Source organism: Manis pentadactyla, chromosome 2 (genome assembly GCF_030020395.1).
Source record: "Manis pentadactyla isolate mManPen7 chromosome 2, mManPen7.hap1, whole genome shotgun sequence".
Lineage (NCBI taxonomy): Eukaryota > Metazoa > Chordata > Mammalia > Pholidota > Manidae > Manis > Manis pentadactyla.
This window is the reverse complement of record NC_080020.1, coordinates 214,347,251-214,369,399: the sequence shown is the minus strand read 5'-3', so window position 1 is coordinate 214,369,399 and position 22,149 is coordinate 214,347,251. Positions and strand designations below refer to the sequence as shown.

Here is a 22,149-nt window from a genome sequence, read left to right as displayed (position 1 = left end):
GGTTGTCTTAACAGCATGTCAGTGGCCGGCACAATAATGGCAGTGAGGAACTGGTGAGGTACAGGCACAAAGACAGGAAAATGAGGTGGAAGCTCTTAATGATGTCCCCATGGGAGGCAGGGGCTGGACAGCAAAGAGGGTCCTGATAACTAGCTTAAGAAACAGGGGAAGAAAATCATCCTAAATAGAGAACCCAAAAGGAAGGCTGAGGTAACCAAAACACTGCTTGGCCATCTCTCACTCCAGGGGTTCTTTTCTGTGACCTGAGCAGCACGAATACTCAAAGCTTCGGCTGTGTGCTGGACAACGCTATTGTGGAACTCAAGGTAGCCAGCCAAGAAGGTTTGTTTGCCAAATGGAAAAGGATGAAAGTGGCATTAAAAGATATTTTGTATCCTACTTAGAATTTAATCTTGGTGATCTTACAATCACAGTTATTTATAATTGTTCCTGTAATATTCCATTTGCCTTGAAATGGATATAAAGAACAGAACCAACATGCATACTTTTGTCACCAGCAGCTGTAGGAGCAGCTCTGCCCATGGGCCTACCTCACGGCATCATGACCTAGAGAGGAAGGGCATGTAAGGAGGCTACTGCTTCATGTTTGATGCTGCAGGTGCTGTTTAAAACTAATCCTTTCATTTTGGTCAAGACAGATTTCTTACACAGTGTATTCAAAGATGGAGGGTGGGGTCTTTTTCCTCTGTATTTTAACAACTAATATATAATCTAGTTATATGATGTGTTTCATTTGAACTTCACTACTTATAAATAATACAGATAAGGGTGCTGTGATAATAAACCCACAGATGATAATGATGATTTTACCATCCTTTTTGTAGGTGGAATAATACTGATTTAAGTTTTGTCTGCTCACATCATGACATTAAAAAACTGTGAGAACTCTGAGGCCCAGAGCAAGGACTGCCTGACTTGTATGAAGTCTGCCATTTGCTGAGTGAGTGATTCTGAATTCAAAGTCATATTCCATGACTCCCAAAGCAGTCACTTTCATTGTACCACGCTTCTCTCATGTGAGAATGGCTACACTGAATACACACACACACACACACACACACACACACACACACACACACACACACACACACATACACACACACACACACACAGTATACAGAATCCATGTTGCTTCTGGCTGGTAACTACCAAATGGGCACCAGCTGAATTCTGGACAGAGAAGTGTGTGTGTGTGTGTGTATGTGTGTGTGTCTGTGTGTGTGTGTGTTTCATGGGGGTGGGACACATTGCTGAAAACATTCTAGTTTCACCTCTGTGACGTGAGCAGCAGAACCACTCAAAGCTGAGGCTACATATTGGACAGTATTACAACTAATGGATTTTACTTTTCTAGATACTCTTCATAAGGCTCAGTTCCTTGAAATCAATGGGTTGTGGCAGTTGCTATTTAAAAAGCGTGGTCAAGGACACAGGTTGGGTCTTGGAGTCTGAAATCCTGGTTTTCTACACTGACCTTGGGTTGAGCTAATTACTTAACCTCTCTGAGTCTGTCTGCTCACCTACAATCTGGGAGAACAATGCCTGCCGTATCTTTGTCATAAGGTTTTTCTGAGGACCAGACTTATGTGAAAGTGCTTTATAAGCTGCAACATACATATAAATACAATACTTTAATACTCCTATATAAGGAAGATCATGCAGAGTTAATACTTAAGCATGCTGGCTTGTAGTAAAAATGTGAAGTAGGCTACATAGTCTTTGGCCCACCATCACCTGCCCTGCCTGTGCCCGATGCCCCAGGTCCTCCAGCTTCTCCACTGGAAGAACTGCCAGAGGTGGTGGAGGAAGCATGTCTGGCCCCCACCCCAAATGACAGCCGAGGTCAGGTTGCCTGTCCATTCAGATAACTCTAGCCTCACCTGTGGAAGGTTAGCTCCTCAAGTGTGGCTGCTGTGTCTTTCTCTCTTCTGCAAGCTGAGTAAGTAATAGGTAAGTACACTAGGACAGAGGAAACAGTGAACGCTGAGGAGCAAGGGATGGTAGGAAAAAAAGAGAAAGTCATACATGTGAATATGCTTTGACATATATAAGGGAAGACAGGAGCATGAATGAAGTGGCAGGCTGTATTCTCATCAGCCATTTAAGATGAGTGCAGTGCAAAGAATGCTTACCATACGCATCTGACTTTATCTATGACACCCTGAGAAAATTTAACCAAATGGGTTTTGGCTTAGAATTCTTTCTGACAGCTTCGAGTCCATTAAAAACACATTAAATGTCAGTGAAAATTTGCCACGGCATGTTGTTTTTGCCAAGAGGAAAATTTGTTAAATCAGGACATACATTTTAAAATTCTCCACAAAATTATTTCAGTAACTTATTCTCCATTTATTGCTTTGTAGAATGCTATGCCCTTTGGGAGAAATCACTTATACAAACACACACACACACACTTACTGTTCTTTTCTTTTTTTTTTAAGTTTTGTACCTTGATGATAAAGTTGTATCTGGAAAGTTAAGATGCTTTTCCCACTAGTCAGTGGTGAAAAAGAAGCAAACAGGAAGAAACTATCCAGATTTTTAAAAAGTTCGTTATTCGCTGGGAGTTCAAGACAGGGCGTGGGTGGAAGAACAGCTGGATCAAGGTCAGCCACAGGCTGGTAACTGCTGAAGCTGATGATGGGTTCATGCTACAATTCTGCTTGCTTCTGTATGTTGGAAAATTTGCAAGATCAAAGGGCAAACAAAACAAAAGACCTGTTGAAAAGACACTAACAAATAGAAAGTTTCACACTTAAATCGTTTTTTGTTGTTTATAGAAAAGATGGTAAAAGTTTTACAAAATATGAGCAGGAACTAATCTTCAGTTCTTAGAGATGTTTATCAAAATGTATCTGGGCAGTGACTACACATGACATGCAGCTTATTATAACCTTTGCTTTTCAGAAAGGAAATCGTTCTACTACTTGGGAATGTATCGTGGACAATGGGCTGCTTCAGAGGTTCTATTTGTACTGTATTATTTGTTGTATCATTTCTGCTCACTATATTGAAGATTTATATTGTGGGCTATCAGAAATGCTACTCATGTTATTTTTGCCCTGTTTGTAAGGTTTTCTAATGTTATCGAGAACTACAGGAAGACAGTGAATCTCACAGATGGTAGAAAGCTTATTTTACTACAGAAAAAGTATGGCTTTGCTTAACTTGAAAGGTGAACTTTCATTAAGATAGTGGTAAAAGCTTTTATAGAAAGAGTGACAAATATGTGAATTTACCTCCATTGCTGTGGGCCATTGTCAGGGCTTCTAAAGAAGTCGTTGGAGTTACTTCTAGCTGGCAGATCATTACTTTGGCTCTGCCAATGGCGCTGGCTGCTTCCCTCAGGTCTTGAGTATTCAAAAGTAAATTTGCTCCAGCCACTATAACGATGATATTCTGGCCTATAAAGAATTTCTACATATTTATATTAAAAATCACAAGCAAAGCCAAGCAATGATATTTTACAAAGTTACAGTCACCCTCACAAAGTTGTTATACAAAATGTTTTGTAATGTTAGTTTTACTATTCCTAGACCATTCAGATTGAGTTTTGTAATCCTAGTGTATCTTCTATTACACTAACTCTGTAAGATTCATAGTATTCTGATCATTTTGAGCAAAATCTTAAAAAAAGATTTCCTTTTCAGTATTCTTACATACAAAGACTATTAGCTGAGAAATGATACATAACATACTTTACAGTTTCTTCTGTGGGAAATGGCTGGTACAATGTATGTGGTAAAGATTCTGAATCCTAAATGACAGATGTCATAATGATGAGTATAAATAGGAATAAACTTGCCTAATGCTAAAAGCTAATACTCTGTGGTATACAATCAGCTTGTGTGTATCCCCTAGGGTATTCTGCAAAGTGACCTTATAAATCAAAACACATTTTATAGAATCTAACAGATGGAAAATTGTACTAGATAACTTAAGGTGGAGAGACGGATATTTGACCTATACAGTACCAGACCAGACAGAAGCAGGACTAAGGAATCTTATAAACTTATCACTTGGACCTCCTCTCTACAATCCCACCTAAGTGAGGGAAGGGTGGTGGTGCATTTTATCCATCAGGTGAACTCTTAAGGGCTGTGCTGTCCAATATGATAGTCATGAGCACAAGTCACATGTGGCTATTGAGCACTTGAAATATGTCTAGTCAAAATTAAGATGGGCTTTACTGGTACAATACATAGCAGATTTCAAAGGCTGAGTACAAAACAAAGAAGGTAAAATATCTCAGTAAATTTTAAGAATATTTATATTACATATTAGAAGGATGATATTCTAGATATAAGTGAATATGTTAAGATAAATTTTATCTGTTTCTCTTTACTTTTTAAATTGTGGCTAATAGAAAATTTAAAATTAGATACCTGGCTTGCATTATATCTCTGCTGCACAGCACTGATCCGGAGGGATGAGTTGCAGCACTCGTGTCTTTGCTTTGTGTTCCAGGCTGCTCATGTTGATCTTGTATAGACATGACCTAAAATGACCTCTGAACACAAAGCACATGCTAGCCTATCATCTTGCCACAGATGTGTTTGTTGGCCACAGGGAAGACTTAATAAAGTGGGGATGGTTCAGTATAAACCCAACTTTAGTACTGGAAAAATTCAAAATAGCCACACACTGGAAGACAGCATTCCTCTTCCCTTTTCTCCTTCAGTGACCTCCTTCGTCAGGTAGAGTCAACCTGCTGCTTCTGTGCTGCCAACTCCAGATCTGTATTTCTGGCCTGGCCTTGGCTGATGAGAAACAAGCCCAAGACTACAGCTGTCTGGTGGACATTGCCATGTGGTTAGCTCATTCATGCCTCAAAGTTACCTGTCAAAGCTGAACTCCTTCCTTTACCTTGCTTTCAAAGGAGCTGACTGCCCTTTCTCTGTCTATACTCAATCTATACTTTTGAGGGTATTGCCCAGACAAAGTCTACCATATAATAGGCACTCAGATACACAATATTAAATTATATCTTTGTGTGGAAAATGCCATATTTGTTACACAGATAAGGAAGAAACAGAGCTTGAAGATAGCCCCATAACACAAAAGAGAGATTGAAGACAAGGATTGGCAGCAATAATAAATTCAGATGAAGATTAAAGTAATGAACACAGAATGCCTATTACCATGAAAACTTTTATCTACTCTCTTTGAGTGGAATACATTTTGTTGTTGTTTTATTGTAGCTTTGGGATCATTAAAGTAGAGCTAAAAATACTTTATGTGAGAAATGACCTTGTGAAACTGTATTATATAAATAAAAGACATATTGTAACAAAGCTTAATTTAACACAATGCACACTTACTGCCCACAGTGACTAAGTTCTGTCTTAGGTACCCCATGAAATGGTTGATCTTTCAGATATTAATTCTGATTTTAAGAATCTTACATAGATGTTTTTAAACTTAAAACAGTTGGAAGAAATTATGAAAACTTAGAGGGTAAAGGAAAGTTACTGTTTTTAAAGATAAATATTTCAGTTATTGCAAGGCCTTGCGACAGACATAGTTGTATATACAGACTTTTGAGATTTGACTGCTGTTTAAAGAGTAGATAAAATTGAACACTAATGATAAGTTGGAAGTAATTAGTTGCTGCCATTTGCTCAGTAAATATTCTATAAATATGATTCATCAACTTACTTTTGCACCTATTTACATTTACCTAGTGTAACTGAAATGACAGATGAATACTTAACTGCTTTTAAAGACAAGTATCTATTCTGAGTTCATGCTAAGGGTAATGGGATGTTACCGGATTTCATTTAGGCCTTAGAGTGGTAGGTATGGTAAGAGAACCATAGGATTAGGGAAAAAATTGATGCTTCTGCTCCAGTTCTGGACAGGAGCTGTTTTATGAGATGACACTCCAATATGCGAAGCACATACCTTCACTATTGACAATTATAGAAGCAGTTCCTGTCGCAGCATCTTTAGTCTGATATGTAAATTCTAAAAGAAAAAAGAAATTACAATCACATATATATAGCCTGGCATGGATAATCTATTTTAACAATTTCAATGCGCCACTAATCCTTGGAAACTCTTTTTAACCTTTAGCCATCTGGAATGATAAAAAAGAAATAAGTAATCAGTGCTAATTTATACCCATCACCTATAAAATGAGGAAAATAGAAGTCTTTACACTTAGTTGCACCTTTTCCCTATATCAGTAACAACCCAGCAAACCACCCCCACTGCCAGTTCCCTCAAATTATTCATAGTTGCATACATATGTATTCTTCTAGACCACCATATTTCTTTCCTTCACTGGAAGAAAAGACAGACTTGAGATGAAAGATTAAAGGTTAACCCTCTAAAATGAACTTGTTTGCATTTCTTCTCTCTCATAAGCTTTGCATCTCATCAAGAATTAGGGTCTGGTGTGTAAATGGAAATGCTGATCAGGCGGCCTTTGGGAGCAGCAAAGAGCCTTGAACTGCAGCCAGAGATCTTCATTCTTGTCCTGGCTCTAGCTCCAACTAGCTGTGTGCTCTTGGACAAATTCAGAACCAATCTGGCCTTCAAAATGGTGGTATCAGCCTCAATGGTTTAAAAATCATTGCCAGCTATGACATTCAGTGATTTTTCTTAAACTATCTTTTGTGAATGTGGCACCTGTTTTATCTTATCACCTGCTTTTGAAATACTTTTATGAGATGAAGGTCTGTAACTTCCTGCCATTTTATTTCCCATCTGGAGGAATGTACATGAAAGAATTAGTCAAACAACATTTAAGAAAGACTAGACAAAGCTATGCATAAAAATTCTCTGTCCACTAGGGGAGGATCTAATAATTCTATTCTATACTCAGTTTTTCTTGTAATAATGAGATTCCAGAAAAAGTTATAAAAACTATAAAAAAGATGAAATTTTACCTGTAGAAATATCATTCTGTTTTAAGTTTTCTATATAATCATTGCCAAAAGAATCTTTGCCAACCTGTACCAAAGAAAAGATGAATGTTAGATTGTTTAAATTTAGTAAAATGCTACAATGTAGTTTTTAGAATACATAGCATTTTAAAAGGGCATATCTGCACAGTACTTTATAAACATTAACTAATTAATCTTCTTAATGTAAGATGCTAGACTTGATTCAGCCCAAGGAGTTGTTATGTATTAATGTTCCACTTAACATCCTACCTAAAATGTGAAGCACTGAATGACACAAGTTCTACAGCTTCACTCTCATTTTGATCTGTTCATATGGAAACTCCCATTGAAATGGAGAAGTCCACCATCAACAATCCTCAATATTTATGAAGAATTTCAGTTGTTTGTACTTCACTATAAATGAGGGTATCTTTGTAAAGACTTGCCTGGTGTTTTAGAATCTCACCTTTTCCCCTGACCCTGACATGAGGGTCAAAGAGGAGAGAATTTAAAAAGCCCTAGCTAACCTGGGTAACAGGTTATAGTGGAATTCTCTTGGTTTTGCATCCTTGCATCCATTCTGGTAACGATACTTTATAGTTTTCCCTTTGGACATCCACTCCTCTCCCATTCATAAACAACAAGATTAGGGTGGCAGATTTGTTACAATCAGTGAACTTATACTGACACATCATTATCACCCAAATTCCATAGTTTACATTAAGGTTCACTCTGGTGGTGTACATTCTATGGGTTTTGACAAACGTACAGACATAGATCCACCATTAGAGTATCATACAGAATTAACTCCACTGGCCTAAAAATCTTCTGTGCTCTGTTCATCCCTCCCTCCCCCTGGCCCCTGGCAACTACTGATCTTTTTACTGTTGCCATGTTTTATCTTCTTCAGAATGTCATATAGTTGGAATGATACACCGTGTAGCCTTTTCAGATTGGCTTCTTTCACTTAGTAAGGTGCATCTTAGGTTCCTTCCTGTCTTTTTGTGGCTTGATCACCCATTTCATTTTAGTGCTGAAAAATGTTCCATGGTATGGGTGTACTGTAGTTTATTTATCCAGTCACCCACTGAAGGACTCTTGGCTGCTTCCAAGTTTTGGTAATTAATTAATTAAGCTGCTATAAACATCCATGTGCAGGTTTTTGTGTGGATACCCTCCTATTTCTATTTTTAATTAGCTGTCACCACTTAAATATTGGGAGAGTTTATGAAAACAAACTTCCAGGAGGTCTGGAAAATGCAGAGGTTCTGGGCATACTGGGCCCCCCATTCCTGCAAGAACTGGAACTGTCCCAAAGGTGAGCATGTGCTGTCTAGTTCACCACAGCCCCCACCTGACCTATTGCAATTGATGCTACTTGCTTGGCCCCTGGAGGCTTTTAGGCTCGCCCCTCCTGAGCTATCCTTCCACTTTTCTGTCCTGCCGGGGAGCACTGCGTCAATGGATAATGAGTTTGTCCAGGTCTCAGCCACTTCTGGAGTGCTCTGCTCCTCCACAGAAAATTGTTCCTCTCTGGATATCAACAGAAAGAAACTTTGAAGTTTATTTGGAGCAGGATCCCTCAATGAGAGAAAATAAAATTTCCTGGTAAGATTTTGGATTGTTTAGATCAAGAGTAGGAAAGTTTTTTTTTCCTGTTAAGGGCCAGATAGGTCATATTTTAGACAATGCCAAACAAATGGTCCCTTTTACCACTATCCAGCTATGCTGTTGTAGTGTGAAAACAGTCAAGAGAGAACCTGTAAATGAATGCGGCTGTGTTCCAATAACACTGTATTTACAAAACTTCATGGTAGGCAAGATTTGCCTAATGGGCTGAAGTTTGCCATCCCTGATTTCAATGCCACCTCTGATACCTTCTTTCTCAAGGAACGCTGTGGATAAAGTGAAGGTTCCTACGGCCAGGATTCTCACCTGGCCCTGGTTGGCTAGCTCACTACATATGTGTGGGTAATAGGTTGCTATTGATGCTATATAAATAAAGAGCTCCACCCAGTGCTCTCAGCAACACGGTGGCCTGGCCGCAATACTGCTGCACAGCTGCAAGGCTGCAGGAGAGCAGAGATGAGACTGGAGTGGTGGCAGTGCTGAGGACAGAGACTGAGACGGCTGCAGGGGCAGAGAGGCCCAGAGACAGAGACCGGCTTGCTGCATGCAGACTTGCTCTGAGTGGACGGGTTTCTAGTGACTGACCTGCCACTGTGGGAATAAAGTTGGGTATAAACCCTTTCACCCCAAGAACGTTCCACTGTCATTTTCTGGTCTCATTGAATCCATATTGAACTTGTCTGGGGCTGAAACCCACTGGCAAGACAAACACTTTTCCTTGTGCTCCATTTCTGGTGGAACTGCTGATTAGCCAATACCTCAAACAATGTATAATCATTTCTCATTAGCAGAATTTCTATGTCTATAGTGAAGAGCATCCACTAGGAAATGTTGCTGTGGGAGGGCTCCCCTGTGGAAAGTTATCTATCAAAGGTTTCCTTCTGGGAGGCTTGCCCTTCACCTACCAGGTAGGAGTGCTAAAGTATCCTATTTCTTAGGTCAAAGGTTCACACCAAAACAATGCTTTCTCATTTTTTTAAAAAAACATCATTTAACTCTCTCCCATGGACAATCAAGGTGTCATATAATTGGGAAAGTATCATTGTAAGAATGTTGTAGGGATTAAGGCCATCCATAGGCCTGTGGGGTCTGATACAATTAGAGCAAAGAACCTTCTTCCCCTTTTCTGTCAGTTTTAAATAGGTGAAATGTGTTTCAGGTGAGTATCAAGGGCAGGCTTGATAAATGATGGTGATATACAAACATTAGGAAATGCGGGGATTAGGAAGACTTGTTGGAGGGGAAGAAGGACACCAAAAAAACATGCAGCTTTGCTCTCAGGAAATGGTTAACATCAGAGGGAAAGTAAGACAGAGAGGCAACTCCAACAGCAGGTGGAATATGATGCGTGTCAGAGGCATAATGAAGAGGGAACTCTGAGCTCAGGGTAACTGCATTTTGCAGGCTTGCTGCAGTTGTGCTTGACAGGCTGCAGTAGCTGCCCATCTCCTTCCTGCTCAGAGAATTACCTGATTCGCTACATCTCTTAGTGATGGCTATGGTTCTAGATTTCTTCTAATAGTGATTTCCGGGCAAATCTGTTGGCTGGCTTTCTGAACTGTGTGAGAGGTGTAACAAAATACTCTGCTCTTGCCTTCTTTGATAGTCTCTTGTCAAAAATAAAAATTTGGTAACTAAAAATAATGAAAGGGGACAACACTGGTGAGGATTAAGAGAAGTAGCTCCATTAACTTTGCACTAGGTCATATGAAACATTACAAAGTAGGAAAAGTGGTAAGATGTCTAAGAGAAGGAAGACAGCATGTTAATTTGTGTTACAGAAGTTGGAAGCCTCTTTGTTCCACCTGTGTGATTTTTGGACAAGCTCCTTTAACTGTTTCTGGGCCTCAGTTTCCTTATCTGTAAAGTCATAGGTTTGCTTCAAGGATAAAATAAAATCATATGCATGACAGCACATTAAACACTGTAAAGGATCAAGCAACAGTTTGGTGCCATCACCATCATTACCCATCACCCCTGTAATGCTGCTACTATGGCTGCTTCTTTGGGGGGAAGGGGTGGGGCTACTGCTGCCTGGATTCAATCTCATAAACCGCTTTCCTGTCCGGCTGGTTCTCCTTGGTTCTCCTTGATGCTTCCTATTCCTCTTACTCCCTATCATCAAACAGAAGAGCCCTTGATCATGGAAGCATGTGGGTGCAGTGAATTTTAAAAATGAGATTATATTACTATTATTATTCTAATAAAAACATAACATCTCCATTAATGGTTTGCTGTAGCTAGTGCTATTGAATGTAACCACACATCCTGTTACTTTCATGAGATTAAGATAGCCAACTGGGAGCATATCTATGCCTTGTGCATACAAATTTATATAAAAATGTGGACAAAAGCAAAGGAGATGTGAATCCTATGTAAAATGGTCCTCCTCTTCTTTCTGCTTTACAGATTTGCACAGATGACTTGTGCAATGCTATACTTAAAGAATGCCATTTTGTCTGTTTCCCCTTTCATATCTCTTACACATTCATTTATTCTTCTGGACTTACTTTAAGAAAGGCTGAGAAGTGACTGCCTTCCAGTCCCATGTTTACTTCTGCCTCAGCCGTAAGCCTCTTCTCCAGTACTTGGGAATTGATGACCAGAAGTCAGAGGAGTAGAACCCAAGCAAGGATATCATCCCTTGCCTGCTACTGAGCTGAGTGAAAATCACAGTGAACAGTACAAATAGGAGCTCCTTGAAATACTATTATAAAGGACCTTCATAGTACCTTTGGAGGCTTCCCTCTTTTCCTGGCACACTTTTGCCTATCAAACTGATAAGAGAACTGTAAGTATCTTGGCCATGAGGCAGAATGGTACATACAGGAGTCAGGAAACTTGGAACTGAATTTTCAGTTCTGCCATTATCAAACTGTGGATAAAATGAGAGTTCCTGTGGCCAGGATTCTCACCTGGCCCTGGTTGACTAGCCCACTGCACATCTGTGGGCAATTTGACTCTATAAAAGGAGCTCCGCCCAGTGCTCTGGGCACAACACAGTGGCAGGGCTGCAAGGCTGCAGGAGAGCAGAGCAGAGGCTGGAGTGGTGGCGGCACCGAGGACGGAGGCCCAGAGGATGGCTGTGCAGACAGAGGGGCCCTAGAGGCAGAGACTGGCTTGCTGCCTGCAGACTCGCTCTGAGTGAATGGGATTCTAGTGACTGACCTGACACCTGGAAATAACCCTGGGTATAACCCCTTCACCCCAAGAATGTTTTGCTGTCAATTTCTTTGGTCACACTGAATCCATAGCGAACTTGCCCGGGGCTGAAACCCATTGGCAAGACACAAACTAACTAAAATTTTTTATATTTGGCTGCAGATTGTTTCATCTGAGCCAGGCTGTAGGGTGCGACTGGTGTGTTGTCTCTGGCAGGTTAGAAAACCAATAGCTCTCAACCTTGGCTGCACATTAGTATTTCCTGAGGAGCTTATAAACATCCTGATGCCAGGTTACACCCCGGACCAATTAAGTCAGACCCTCTGCAGGTGAGACTGGAAGTTCCCCACGTGTTTACAATGTATGGCCTCCAGTGGAGGACCAATGGATTTCAGGATTGAAGCTGGGAGAGTAAAGCTGCCTGGGTAGAAGTGAAGAGGTAGAGCACAGTCCTGCTGGTACTATGTTGGTAAGTCAGCTACAAGGGACTGCGAAGCATGACCTGTTGAATCTGCTGGGGACAAGGAACCCATTATACAGGGATCAAGATACTGTAAAGCTAGAAAGATTTCCTTGGCTTTGTGTTTGCTGACTCTAGTCTCATTTTGATGTATCCCAGGCTTGCTTCCCCTTCTTTCTAAAACTCCTATTTGGCAAAAAGAGTTGGATTTCTCTGTTTTACAGAATGGTTTGTAGAAAAGTATTACTAAGTTCATATTATCATTTGACAGTGTTAAAAGACAATATGAGTACAACATATTCATGTCTATTTCCTTGCCTTTACTTGTGAGAACTTAGAAGTCCTTTCCTTTCTCCACCTAAGCACCTCACCTGCTTTCCAAGCGTCAACTTAAGGTCTATCTCCCCTTTCTAACCCTTGTTATTCCTCTCGTTTCCAGAATTTCTGTGGCATTTCTAATAGATACCAGGTAGTAACATTTAACTGAATACTCTCTTATGTTGTTTGCCTAAACAATCTTCTGAAAAGCTCACTGGAGACTCTAGCTTAGCATATATTTCTCTCTTCCCAAGCCCTGCACATTAGAAGTGTAATGTAAGTAACTGATCTTCTTAGTTGCCTGCCCATTTTCCTTGGGCCTAGCTTATTCTTAAAGCGACACAACTACAGGCATGGGGACTATTCTAGTTACGGCTGCAGAAAGGTTCTGTACAAGTTTTTGCTTCTAATAGTCCTCTTGAAGGCACTCTTAGACTCTTCTGATTGTGGCAGGGAAATACTTTTGGGCAGGAAGATTCTGGGAAAACCGTATCATCTGAGCTAGCCTGCACGAGCCTTTTCCAGGTGAACGAGGCCAGGTCATCAGCAATCCTGGTCAACCACTCACACTTAAGCTAAGGCAGCTCACAGAAGTCCAGTTGCTCTTCGGGAAATCCTGGGCTCAGCTCTACCCTATATACTGTAGAGCAGCAGTATACTGAGTAGAACTTTTGGGAGTGATAAAATGCTTTGTATCTGTGCTGCCCAGACACTTGAAATGCAGCTATTGTGATTGAAGAACTCAGTTTACATTACATTTATATCTAAGTAGTCACAGGTGGCTAGTGGCTACTATATTGGATAATGCAACTGCAGAGAAATGTGAATTAGGATCATGGAAAACATCGGGGATGGGCTTATCAGGAGCAAGAGCATTTCCTCCAGCTGCAGGGACTGAGGTACCTCCTTCACTCTTACCACTGGGAAGGTTCTCTGCACTGAGCCAGTCAGTGGCTTCCACACAAGACCTACTGCTGAGGAGGTGACATCAGTTAGTGCTATTATATACTAAACTTCTATATTTCAGAATGGTTGAGTGATGAGCTGCTTGGAATCCTTAAATGGCAGAAAACATCTAGTAAGTTTACCCATCAACATATATTTGATGTAAATAAAACAGAGGGTCCAGATAGCTTACCCAAGGTCATGTGAAATAGAAGATTCTGTTAAAAAAGTTATCACATATTAAAATAGGTTACCAATTTTCAAAGTTAAAATACATGAAAATATAATTAACACTTAAACCAAGCTGAATGTAATTTAATCTTTGTGATTCAGGACATTTTGTGACTTCTCAGTGCCTGAGGGTCATGAACAGCAGACTTAGGAGACTAAACTGCATTTGGTGTTATATGATAAAACCCAGCAGTTGCTTTTTTGGATAAATACCTCACATTAATTTTTAACTTGTCATTTCTGGCTTTATCATAAAAAATGAAAGACAAACACATAAAATTCCAGTTGTACAAGCTGGTTGGTTGTTTAAATGCTAGAGAAATGGGCGCTTACCTTGATAATGGCCTTTAATATACAAAGTTAATGTTACAATCACCATTATCAGGTCTGCTTATCTGAGAGTGGTGGTGGGTTTATGGTAATCCAGTTATTTCTTCCATTCTTCCTATATTAGGCATATATTATTTATTTGGTTAGAATCACAAGATACCCTGTGTTTGGACATGTGGCCAGGCATTCCGGTTAAAATAGCCAACTAGGTTTAGCCAGTCATCTTTCGACAGAGGTCAGGAAAGGACAGATTTCACTTCATTATATATTATCTGGAAAGGCCTGGTGACTAATTTTCAATCTTTGAAAATTAAATCTTAATGTAGAATCAGTTAATTGTCCTACAGTAATCTAACATAGAAGGTACCTTTTTGGTTAAGATGACGGGTACTCTAATACACTGCTTTTCAAGCTTTCTATGGTGAAGGCTGTGTATTTTCCCTGTTTTCATTTCCAATCCATCGTGGACTAATAATTTTGTGAAATATAATAACAATGAAATAAAAGCAAAAGAGTCATACAAAATACAAGGCCTAATTTATGACTACTTTATTTTTACTTTTCAAAATGTTTTATTTTAGATTTTCAGATTCTCTTACTGAAGTATAGTTAGCATACAGTATTATATTAGCTCCAGGTGTACAAAACAGTGATTTGACAATTATATGAAATGCTTACCACAATTGGAGTGTAGTTACCATCTGTCACCATACAAAGTTATTACAGTATTACTGATTATATTCCCTGTGGGATACTTTTCATCCCCATTACTTATTTTATAATTGGAAGTTTGTACTCTATCCCCTTCACATATTTTGCCCGTCCTCTAGCCTACCCTATGGCAACCATCAGCTCTCTGTAATTATGGGTATATTTCTAGTTGGTTCATTTTTTTTTAGATTTTGCATGTAAGTGAAATCATATGGTATTTGTCTTTCTGATTCATTTCACTTAGCATAATACTCTCTATGTCCATCTGTGTTGTCACAAATGGCAAGATTTCATTCTTTTTTATGGCTGAGTAATATTCCATTGTGTCTATGTACCACATATTCCATTGTGTCTATCTTCTTTATTCATTCATCTATTGATGGACCCTTTGGTTTCTTCTTTATCTTGACTACTGTAAATAATATTGCAGTAAACATAGGGGTGCATATGTTTTTTCAAGTTAGTGCTTTTGTTTTCTTCAGGTAAATACCCAAAAGTAGAATTACTGGGTTGTATGGTATTTCTATTTTTAGCTTTTTGAGGGGTCAAGGCATAGTTTATTATTACTATTACATTCAACAACTGTAAGATTACTCTGTCAAATTGCTATCAATGTTTCTAACTGCTAACTCTTGTTTCTGTACTGTCTAGACCAGTGATAGTTTGCAACCTGGGCCTGAGGACCAGACTTAGTGTAGAACTGCTTTAACATACTGCTTCTGTCACAGAACTTCGTAACTGACCATTCTGAAAGGAAAATGGATAGGTTCTTATATTAGAATTTATACAGTCTCAATTTGAAGGAAGCAAGACCAGGTAATTTCTTGAAGGTCCTGATCCCCAGTCGGGGTCACTTGGGTTCATGCTCACTCCTGGTTTCCTTCCACTGCACAGAAAGCAGGATCTCTGGGCTCATAAGGGGCCACTGGATCTTGAGCTCTTTATTCTACCAGGTCCTCCCAAGCTGCCAGTGTTTGGTGTTTAGAAATAACTTCCTCATCTCCAACATTTGGCTTCAATAGAATGGAGGGAGAGGAAATATTTAAACAATCAGGGTAAGTCCCATGAAAGGTGTCCAGATAGGCTCTTTGCCCTGCCAAGAAGACTTAATTTCTATGATATCTGCTTGGATTTTTAATCACAAGATATAAATCTCTAATTATCCTTGGACTGTAGCCTTGGCTGGCCCATGACTCACTTGAGTACTGACTACACAATTCTTAACTACGTGAAGTGTTTCATTATACATGTTTCTCTGTATGCATATGGATTGATTCGTGCTTAATAGTCCTTGTCAGAGTACCTTGACAAAGACTTCTCTTTAGCTCAATATAAGATGTTTTGCACTTAACATCAAACAGTCTTACTTCATCAGAGCTTGATCTGAGTTTGTTGCAGGGCAGTAGAAGGTAAGTTAATGTTGCTAAGAAAACCAGGAAAATTTCTACCTGTTTTTCTTTTGCTTCATCTGTTCATTTTTGTCTTCAGTAATTTCATGATACTGGTTTGTACTTGAAATTTGTAATCTTTTACAAATGCTATAAAGCAGCTTGGCTAATTTGCCTAATAAAAATACACTTCACAATGGAAAGAAATATGATTAATGGATAATAACAATTGCTATTATAAAAGATATTTTCTCTTTAAGAAGCTGAAGAATATTGTGAAATTTGTTTAAACTTAAATAAATCCATGTCTAAAGGTCCCTGCTTATCTAGGCAAAGTAACCCTGTGTAGGTTTTAGCAGATGCCATATTTTCTTATCCTCTCTGTACAGATACTCAGGCTACACACCACTATGGGGCTTAACATTAGACAACCAAACCCAGGGCACAGTAGATATAAAGATCTTTCAAAATTGTACAGGCGCTAACATAAACCATCATCCCCAGACCAGAATGAAACAAGAAGCACCTTCATTTAGTCAACCTCCTCATCAGAACATTTCCTTAAGTACAGCCCTCTGCCTTCTATTCCTCTCACATTCACTCCTGAGGTTTTATGATTCATTCCCCCAGTTTGGTTCCACAATTCAAATAGACTTATTTTTATTGCCCTTTCTCTCTTTGCCTCAAATTCAACAGAGCTAAAATAAAACCAATCTCAAAAGCTTCAAGTTGGGTGAGATCCCACAGTACATCCAGTTTTGACCTTAATGGCGACATGAATAGCTTTTATAAAGCTCCCAAGAGGGGTTCTCTTGTAAGAGGGGTACGTCCAGCTCTTGGGACCTCCCCTTTCCCCAGGCAGCCATTTTGGCACTTTGCTCCAATTCTCTGTCCCGGTTTTCCCAGCCAGGAAATATCATCCCTTTTTCCAGTTGTCATGCCTCCTTAAGTTAGCACCATCTGATTACGCCCCAAATCTTTCATTCCTGATCCAGCACAGGATGGGTCAGGCCTGACATTTGTAATCAGCTCCTCCTCCCAGCCTCATAATTCCTAGTACATAATAGGTAATCAATAATTACTTGCTGATTAGTTGATTGACATTTAAAATCTATCAAGGGCTCAACTTTAGCAAATGAGGGTTTCTTACTTTGAAACCTGTGCTTCATGTGATGTTTTTGACTAAATAGCCAGATGAGAATTCTATCATGTTAATCATAAATTAGAAATAAAGTTACAGTTCATTAGCAAATGAAGTGCTAATTGTATAGTTTATATATCATTTAAAGACTCCCATGGAGAAAAAGGTGCTGTACACAATGGGGAATGACATTCCAGAGATATTTTGGTAAAATCTACCCAGCTCACAGGAGAAAGCTCGTTCTTGTACACTCCTCATATTTTTCTTATCCTCTACTGTGCAGACCCAATCTAGCTTTCCTAAACTAAACTATCTTTCCTGTTATACCGGTAATGCAAGTACCTTAAAATTTTGTTAAAGATGCAAAAATTGAGCCAATGCAGCCAATTTTGATTTCTTTTAAAATAATTTCAGTAGGATGGAGAGAGATAGGATTACTGCATTTTACATGTGATTTCTAAAGACAGAACCATGCCTAAAGGTCTGTTATGTGTCATTCATTAAGGCTTAGATTCCTTTCTGATCTACGATATAGCATTAGAAGAAAATAGCTTAGAGGTAAATAAATCACCAGTTATTAGACCAAATTTCCAAAAGCTATGTTGCTGCAGTGAAACCTGCTAAACACAGGATGACTCATGCTGTTGTTTAGAAGCCGGACTACAGAAACCTACTGGAGTAGCTGAGTTCCTCATTTCTCACACTCTGGTTATAAACTCATTAAATTCAGGGAATGCAGCAGTAAGTTATTTGAAGACTGCTACTTCCCAGAGGCTTCAATGAGGTGGAAACCAATAAAAGGACAGAGAAGATTACTCTCTTCTATTTAAATCTTTAAAAACAATGAACTTCTAAAAGAATTGATAATAGGTCCTGGAACAAGTATATGTGCATGCATGTTTATAGCAGCAGTGTTCACAAAAGCCCAAGGGTGGGAACAGCCCAAGTGTCCACCAACAGATAAACAGATAAACTGTGGTATATAAAATGGAATATTATTCAGCCACAAAAGGAATCAAATACTGATATACGCTATAAGGTGGATAAATCTTGAGAACACTGTGCTAAGCGAAAGAAGCCAGACACAAAATGTCACATACCATATGATTCCATTTATAGGAAATGTCCAGAATAGATAAATCCTAGAAAACACAGATTGGTGGTTGCCAGGGGCTCAGGGAGAGGGGACATGGGGAGGAACTGCTTAATGGTAAGAAGTTTTACTCTGGAATGATGGAAATGTTCTGGAACTAGATAAAAATGGAGGTTTTACAAAACTGTGCATATACAAAGCCATTGAATTATTCAATTTAAAATTGTTGAGAAAAATAAAAACAACTCAAGTCTTAGAACTAGATTCTTGCTTCTAGAATCCTCTCTATGGTACTTTACACTTACCTTGCACACCATAGATGTCTTTGCTCCAAGCCTAGCAGCTTGGACACACTGGTTGGCACCTTTTCCTCCAAAGCCAATAAAAAACTTATATCCATGGATGGTTTCTCCAGTTTTTGGCAAACGAGAAGTAAGACTATCATAATTTAAAAAGAGAAGGGAAAAAAAGCACATTGGTAACTGCAATCAAGTTGTTTGAAAGAGAAAGGGAAGTTTATCTGATGGAGCTCTAGTCTCAGCAACCAGAACTACAAGCAGAAGCAGGGAAGATTACCTTGAAGATTACATTCAGTAGTCTGCCTCTCTACAGAGAAGGCATCTGCTTGACAGAATTCCTCTCTCTCCCCACTGCCCCACAGCCACACTACTGTAGCTCAACTTCCCAAGACAGCCTAGTGTCTGTACTGAATCAGGGGTGCTCACAGGAGCCTGTTTTCCATCTAGGAGATTTTTTGGAGGGAAGCAACTTCATATTCCCCCTTCCCAATGCCCAGTATAGAGCTTTATTCACAGTGGGACTTAATAAATGGGACCAAATTAATGTGTGTTTCTGTACCAGTTTAGCTGGTTACTTTAACAAGAAGCAGGAAGCATAGAGAGTTCTGGTAGTCATGCTCAGGACCTAAAAAGAGATAAGTTAAAATTCCAGGCACTAAAGAATCTTCTTTGTTTCCTTGGGGGTGGGGTATTTAGATGGGAGGATCAGGTTTTAACCCTAGTTCATCTTGTATACCACCCATTTTATAGGACTCACGAGGGCATCTGTTTTAAAAAAAGGGATTCTAAAGAGCTTAGTTTAGTTTAAATTTTTTACTATAGAAAATTCGAAACATATAAGAGTAACTAGTATATTGACTTCCCCTACTCCCATGCACCCATCACTCAGATTCAACTGTTATCAACTCGGCTAATCTTGTTTCAGTCTATACCATCATTGACTTCTCTAAGAGCTAAGGATTTTAACCAACATGCTACATACAGCCTAATGAGGATAGTATTAAATGAGGCAAAAAAGAAAGAGTAAATGCTTTGCTCCAGGGTATGATTTTCATAACATTAAAGGTGGAAGAAGTGAGGAAACAAAATCTTTGAAGGACAGAAGACTTTCAAATGGAAAAGGAGTTCTGGGTATAGGGCCAAGTGAAGAAACTGGCTCAAGTGGCATAAGGACCGGCTGACTGGCCACAAAGAAATGGGCCAAAGGCCAGCTGGAGCAATTGGAGAGAGGACAGGTATGACCAAAAAGGATAAGAAGCTTTAGGCAGGAAAAAGGCCAAGGGAGAAGTTCTCAATAGAAAGTCGACTGAGAACTACTGTTTAAGCAGATTAGGAATTTATGTTCCTTTCCCACGTAGGCTGTGATCTACCTGAAACCATTATCTTACTATACTAAGGTAACAGAACAATGCCAGCTCCCACAGGTCATTAACAGTCTGTTTGCAACAGGATGACATGACTGATAACCAAGAACACATGATTGTGTCAGTAAAGGCGAAGTTTGACCTGTGAACCTTCTTTATGTACCGAGACCTCTAAAAGTCTCAGTAAGTCGGGCTCAACTACTCTATTCCCTAGCAGTTCACTCTCAAATATGGTTATTTGAGCTTCAAGAGACCCACCACTAATCTGAAAACATCCCATTCCACTCCTCCCCTTTTCAATTCTATTTTTATCTCAGATTCTAAATGCATTTATAGTACTGATGAAAAAAATATACATTTACAAGGTTCACTTCTGAAAAAGGTACTCAATCAAGAGAAAAATGGTTTTAATGCAATGTTATTATCCTGTCATTTAACTTAGCAATGACAAGTGATGATGAGATTTTGATTTGCATCAGAAATCTTAAACATTTTAGGATTCTGTTATGAACAGGCAATGATGAGTAATCTGTGTGATTGAGTAACTGTGTGAATTCTTGGCTTATTGATGCTGCTACAAACAATATTCATAACAACCCTAAAAAGAAAAAAATATCCAATGTGGCTAAAAACTGGCCGAATAACTTCATTAGTAAGACTATCACTAAAGAAACTTATGACGCCCACATACTATATTTATACTTAGATCTGGGTCACAGTTCATCAGTTTGAATTAGGCATATTTTTTTTACCATCAGTGGTGGGAAATAATGAAAAATATATTACCAGATTACTATTGGGATGTACATGTAGGTGGGGGAGGAGTGAAATCAGGGCTACCATGTGTACGTGTTTGATGTGACAGCAGATGGATGGGATTTAAACTCATTTCTCAACAACTTGTATTAACACAAGCACTGTACTAAAGTAGCCATCATTGAAATTCCTCACTCCTTTGGACTTCTATTTTCTTTCTTTTTTGTTATCTTCTATGTCTTTGCCCTATTCTTACCTCCTTTTTCTCTCAGTTGTAGACTTTCCCTGTATTAGGACAGGGACCAAATGGTGTTCTCCATTTCATCCACAGTGCCTAGCACTTAGCATGGGGTTAACATTTTTGCTGACTGAATCTTTTTAAAAGTCTCCCCTTGTCTATGAAGGGCTGCAGAATATACTACCCCAAAATATGAGCTGTAGGGGTCTAGGACATGCCACTCCAAAATATGTCACTTTGGAACATTGATTATTTTGAGCTGTAGGCACTTGAAAAACAGCAGATACAGGGAGAGGCTTTCTCTGAACTCCCTTCCTCTGCCTGAAGACAGATCCTTCAAGAGGAACTCATGTGCCATAAGCCCCCTACCCCCGGGAGTTTCCTCAACCAGAGAGGTTTGACTCTTGGAAGAGACTAGAAGTCAACACCACATCCAGACAGACCTTGTCACAAGATGTCATATACCTCCCATCTACTCTAAGGACCCATTCATCTTCCCTAAAAGTCATTTACTCTCCCCAAAGAGGCTGACCTCTATCCCTCCTTTTCCCTATTCAGATGGTATTTAATCCTGAATTCTAAGTCACTTTGGGAGGTCACTCATTTTCTCTGGGATATAGTTAATACGCTTCTGTTTGTTTTTCTCTTGTTAATATGTCTTTTATTACAGAAGTCTCAGCCAAGAACTCAGAAGGGTAGAGTGAAACATTGTTTCCTACATCTCTTTTCTGTGTCTCCCTTCCATAGCATCCATTCTTCTAAACTGAAGATGTGAGGTGTTGAATGGGGAGGAGACTGGCAGGGATAACTGCTCCCTTGTCCGGCAATAGCAATGGCATGTTTCGCCAGACCTTGCCCACCGCATTCCCAACATGAGCAGCATTCCTCTTCTATAAGCAAGAACTGTACTAGAACTCATACTGTCATTCCTTCATTTGTGCATTAATTCAACAAACATTAAATCAGTGTTTCCGGTGTACTTCCTACAGGGCAAATCAATTCGGTGACAATGTGATAAAACCTAACCCTGATGAAAGTCATACATGAGTGAAAAACACATCGTAGAACAGGAGATTAGTATGATCCAATTCATGTTTCTTTAAAAGGAAAAAAGATATGTATGTGTCCTTATATGATGTGTAAATGCACAGGAAATGAAATATTAATGACAAG

At 39.3% G+C, this 22,149-nt stretch overlaps 1 protein-coding gene across 6 annotated transcripts in view; it reads right to left on the bottom strand.

Annotated features, from left to right (window-relative positions):
• Positions 1-22,149, bottom strand: part of RBKS (ribokinase) — a 110,081-nt gene that overhangs the window by 55,342 nt on the left and 32,590 nt on the right. For 3 of the 6 annotated variants that reach the window (XM_036903568.2, XM_036903572.2, XM_036903569.2), the window contains exons 2-5: positions 18,625-18,757; positions 6,915-6,978; positions 5,926-5,988; positions 3,261-3,425 (exon numbers count right to left, since the gene is read on the bottom strand). In XM_036903568.2, coding sequence (XP_036759463.2) covers positions 3,261-3,425; positions 5,926-5,988; positions 6,915-6,978; positions 18,625-18,757 — 425 coding nt within the window. Of the gene's footprint in view, positions 1-3,260; positions 3,426-5,925; positions 5,989-6,914; positions 6,979-18,624; positions 18,758-19,177; positions 19,387-22,149 lie in introns of those variants that run through there. The other 3 variants (XM_036903571.2, XM_057497321.1, XM_036903573.2) reach the window with 2 other exon arrangements.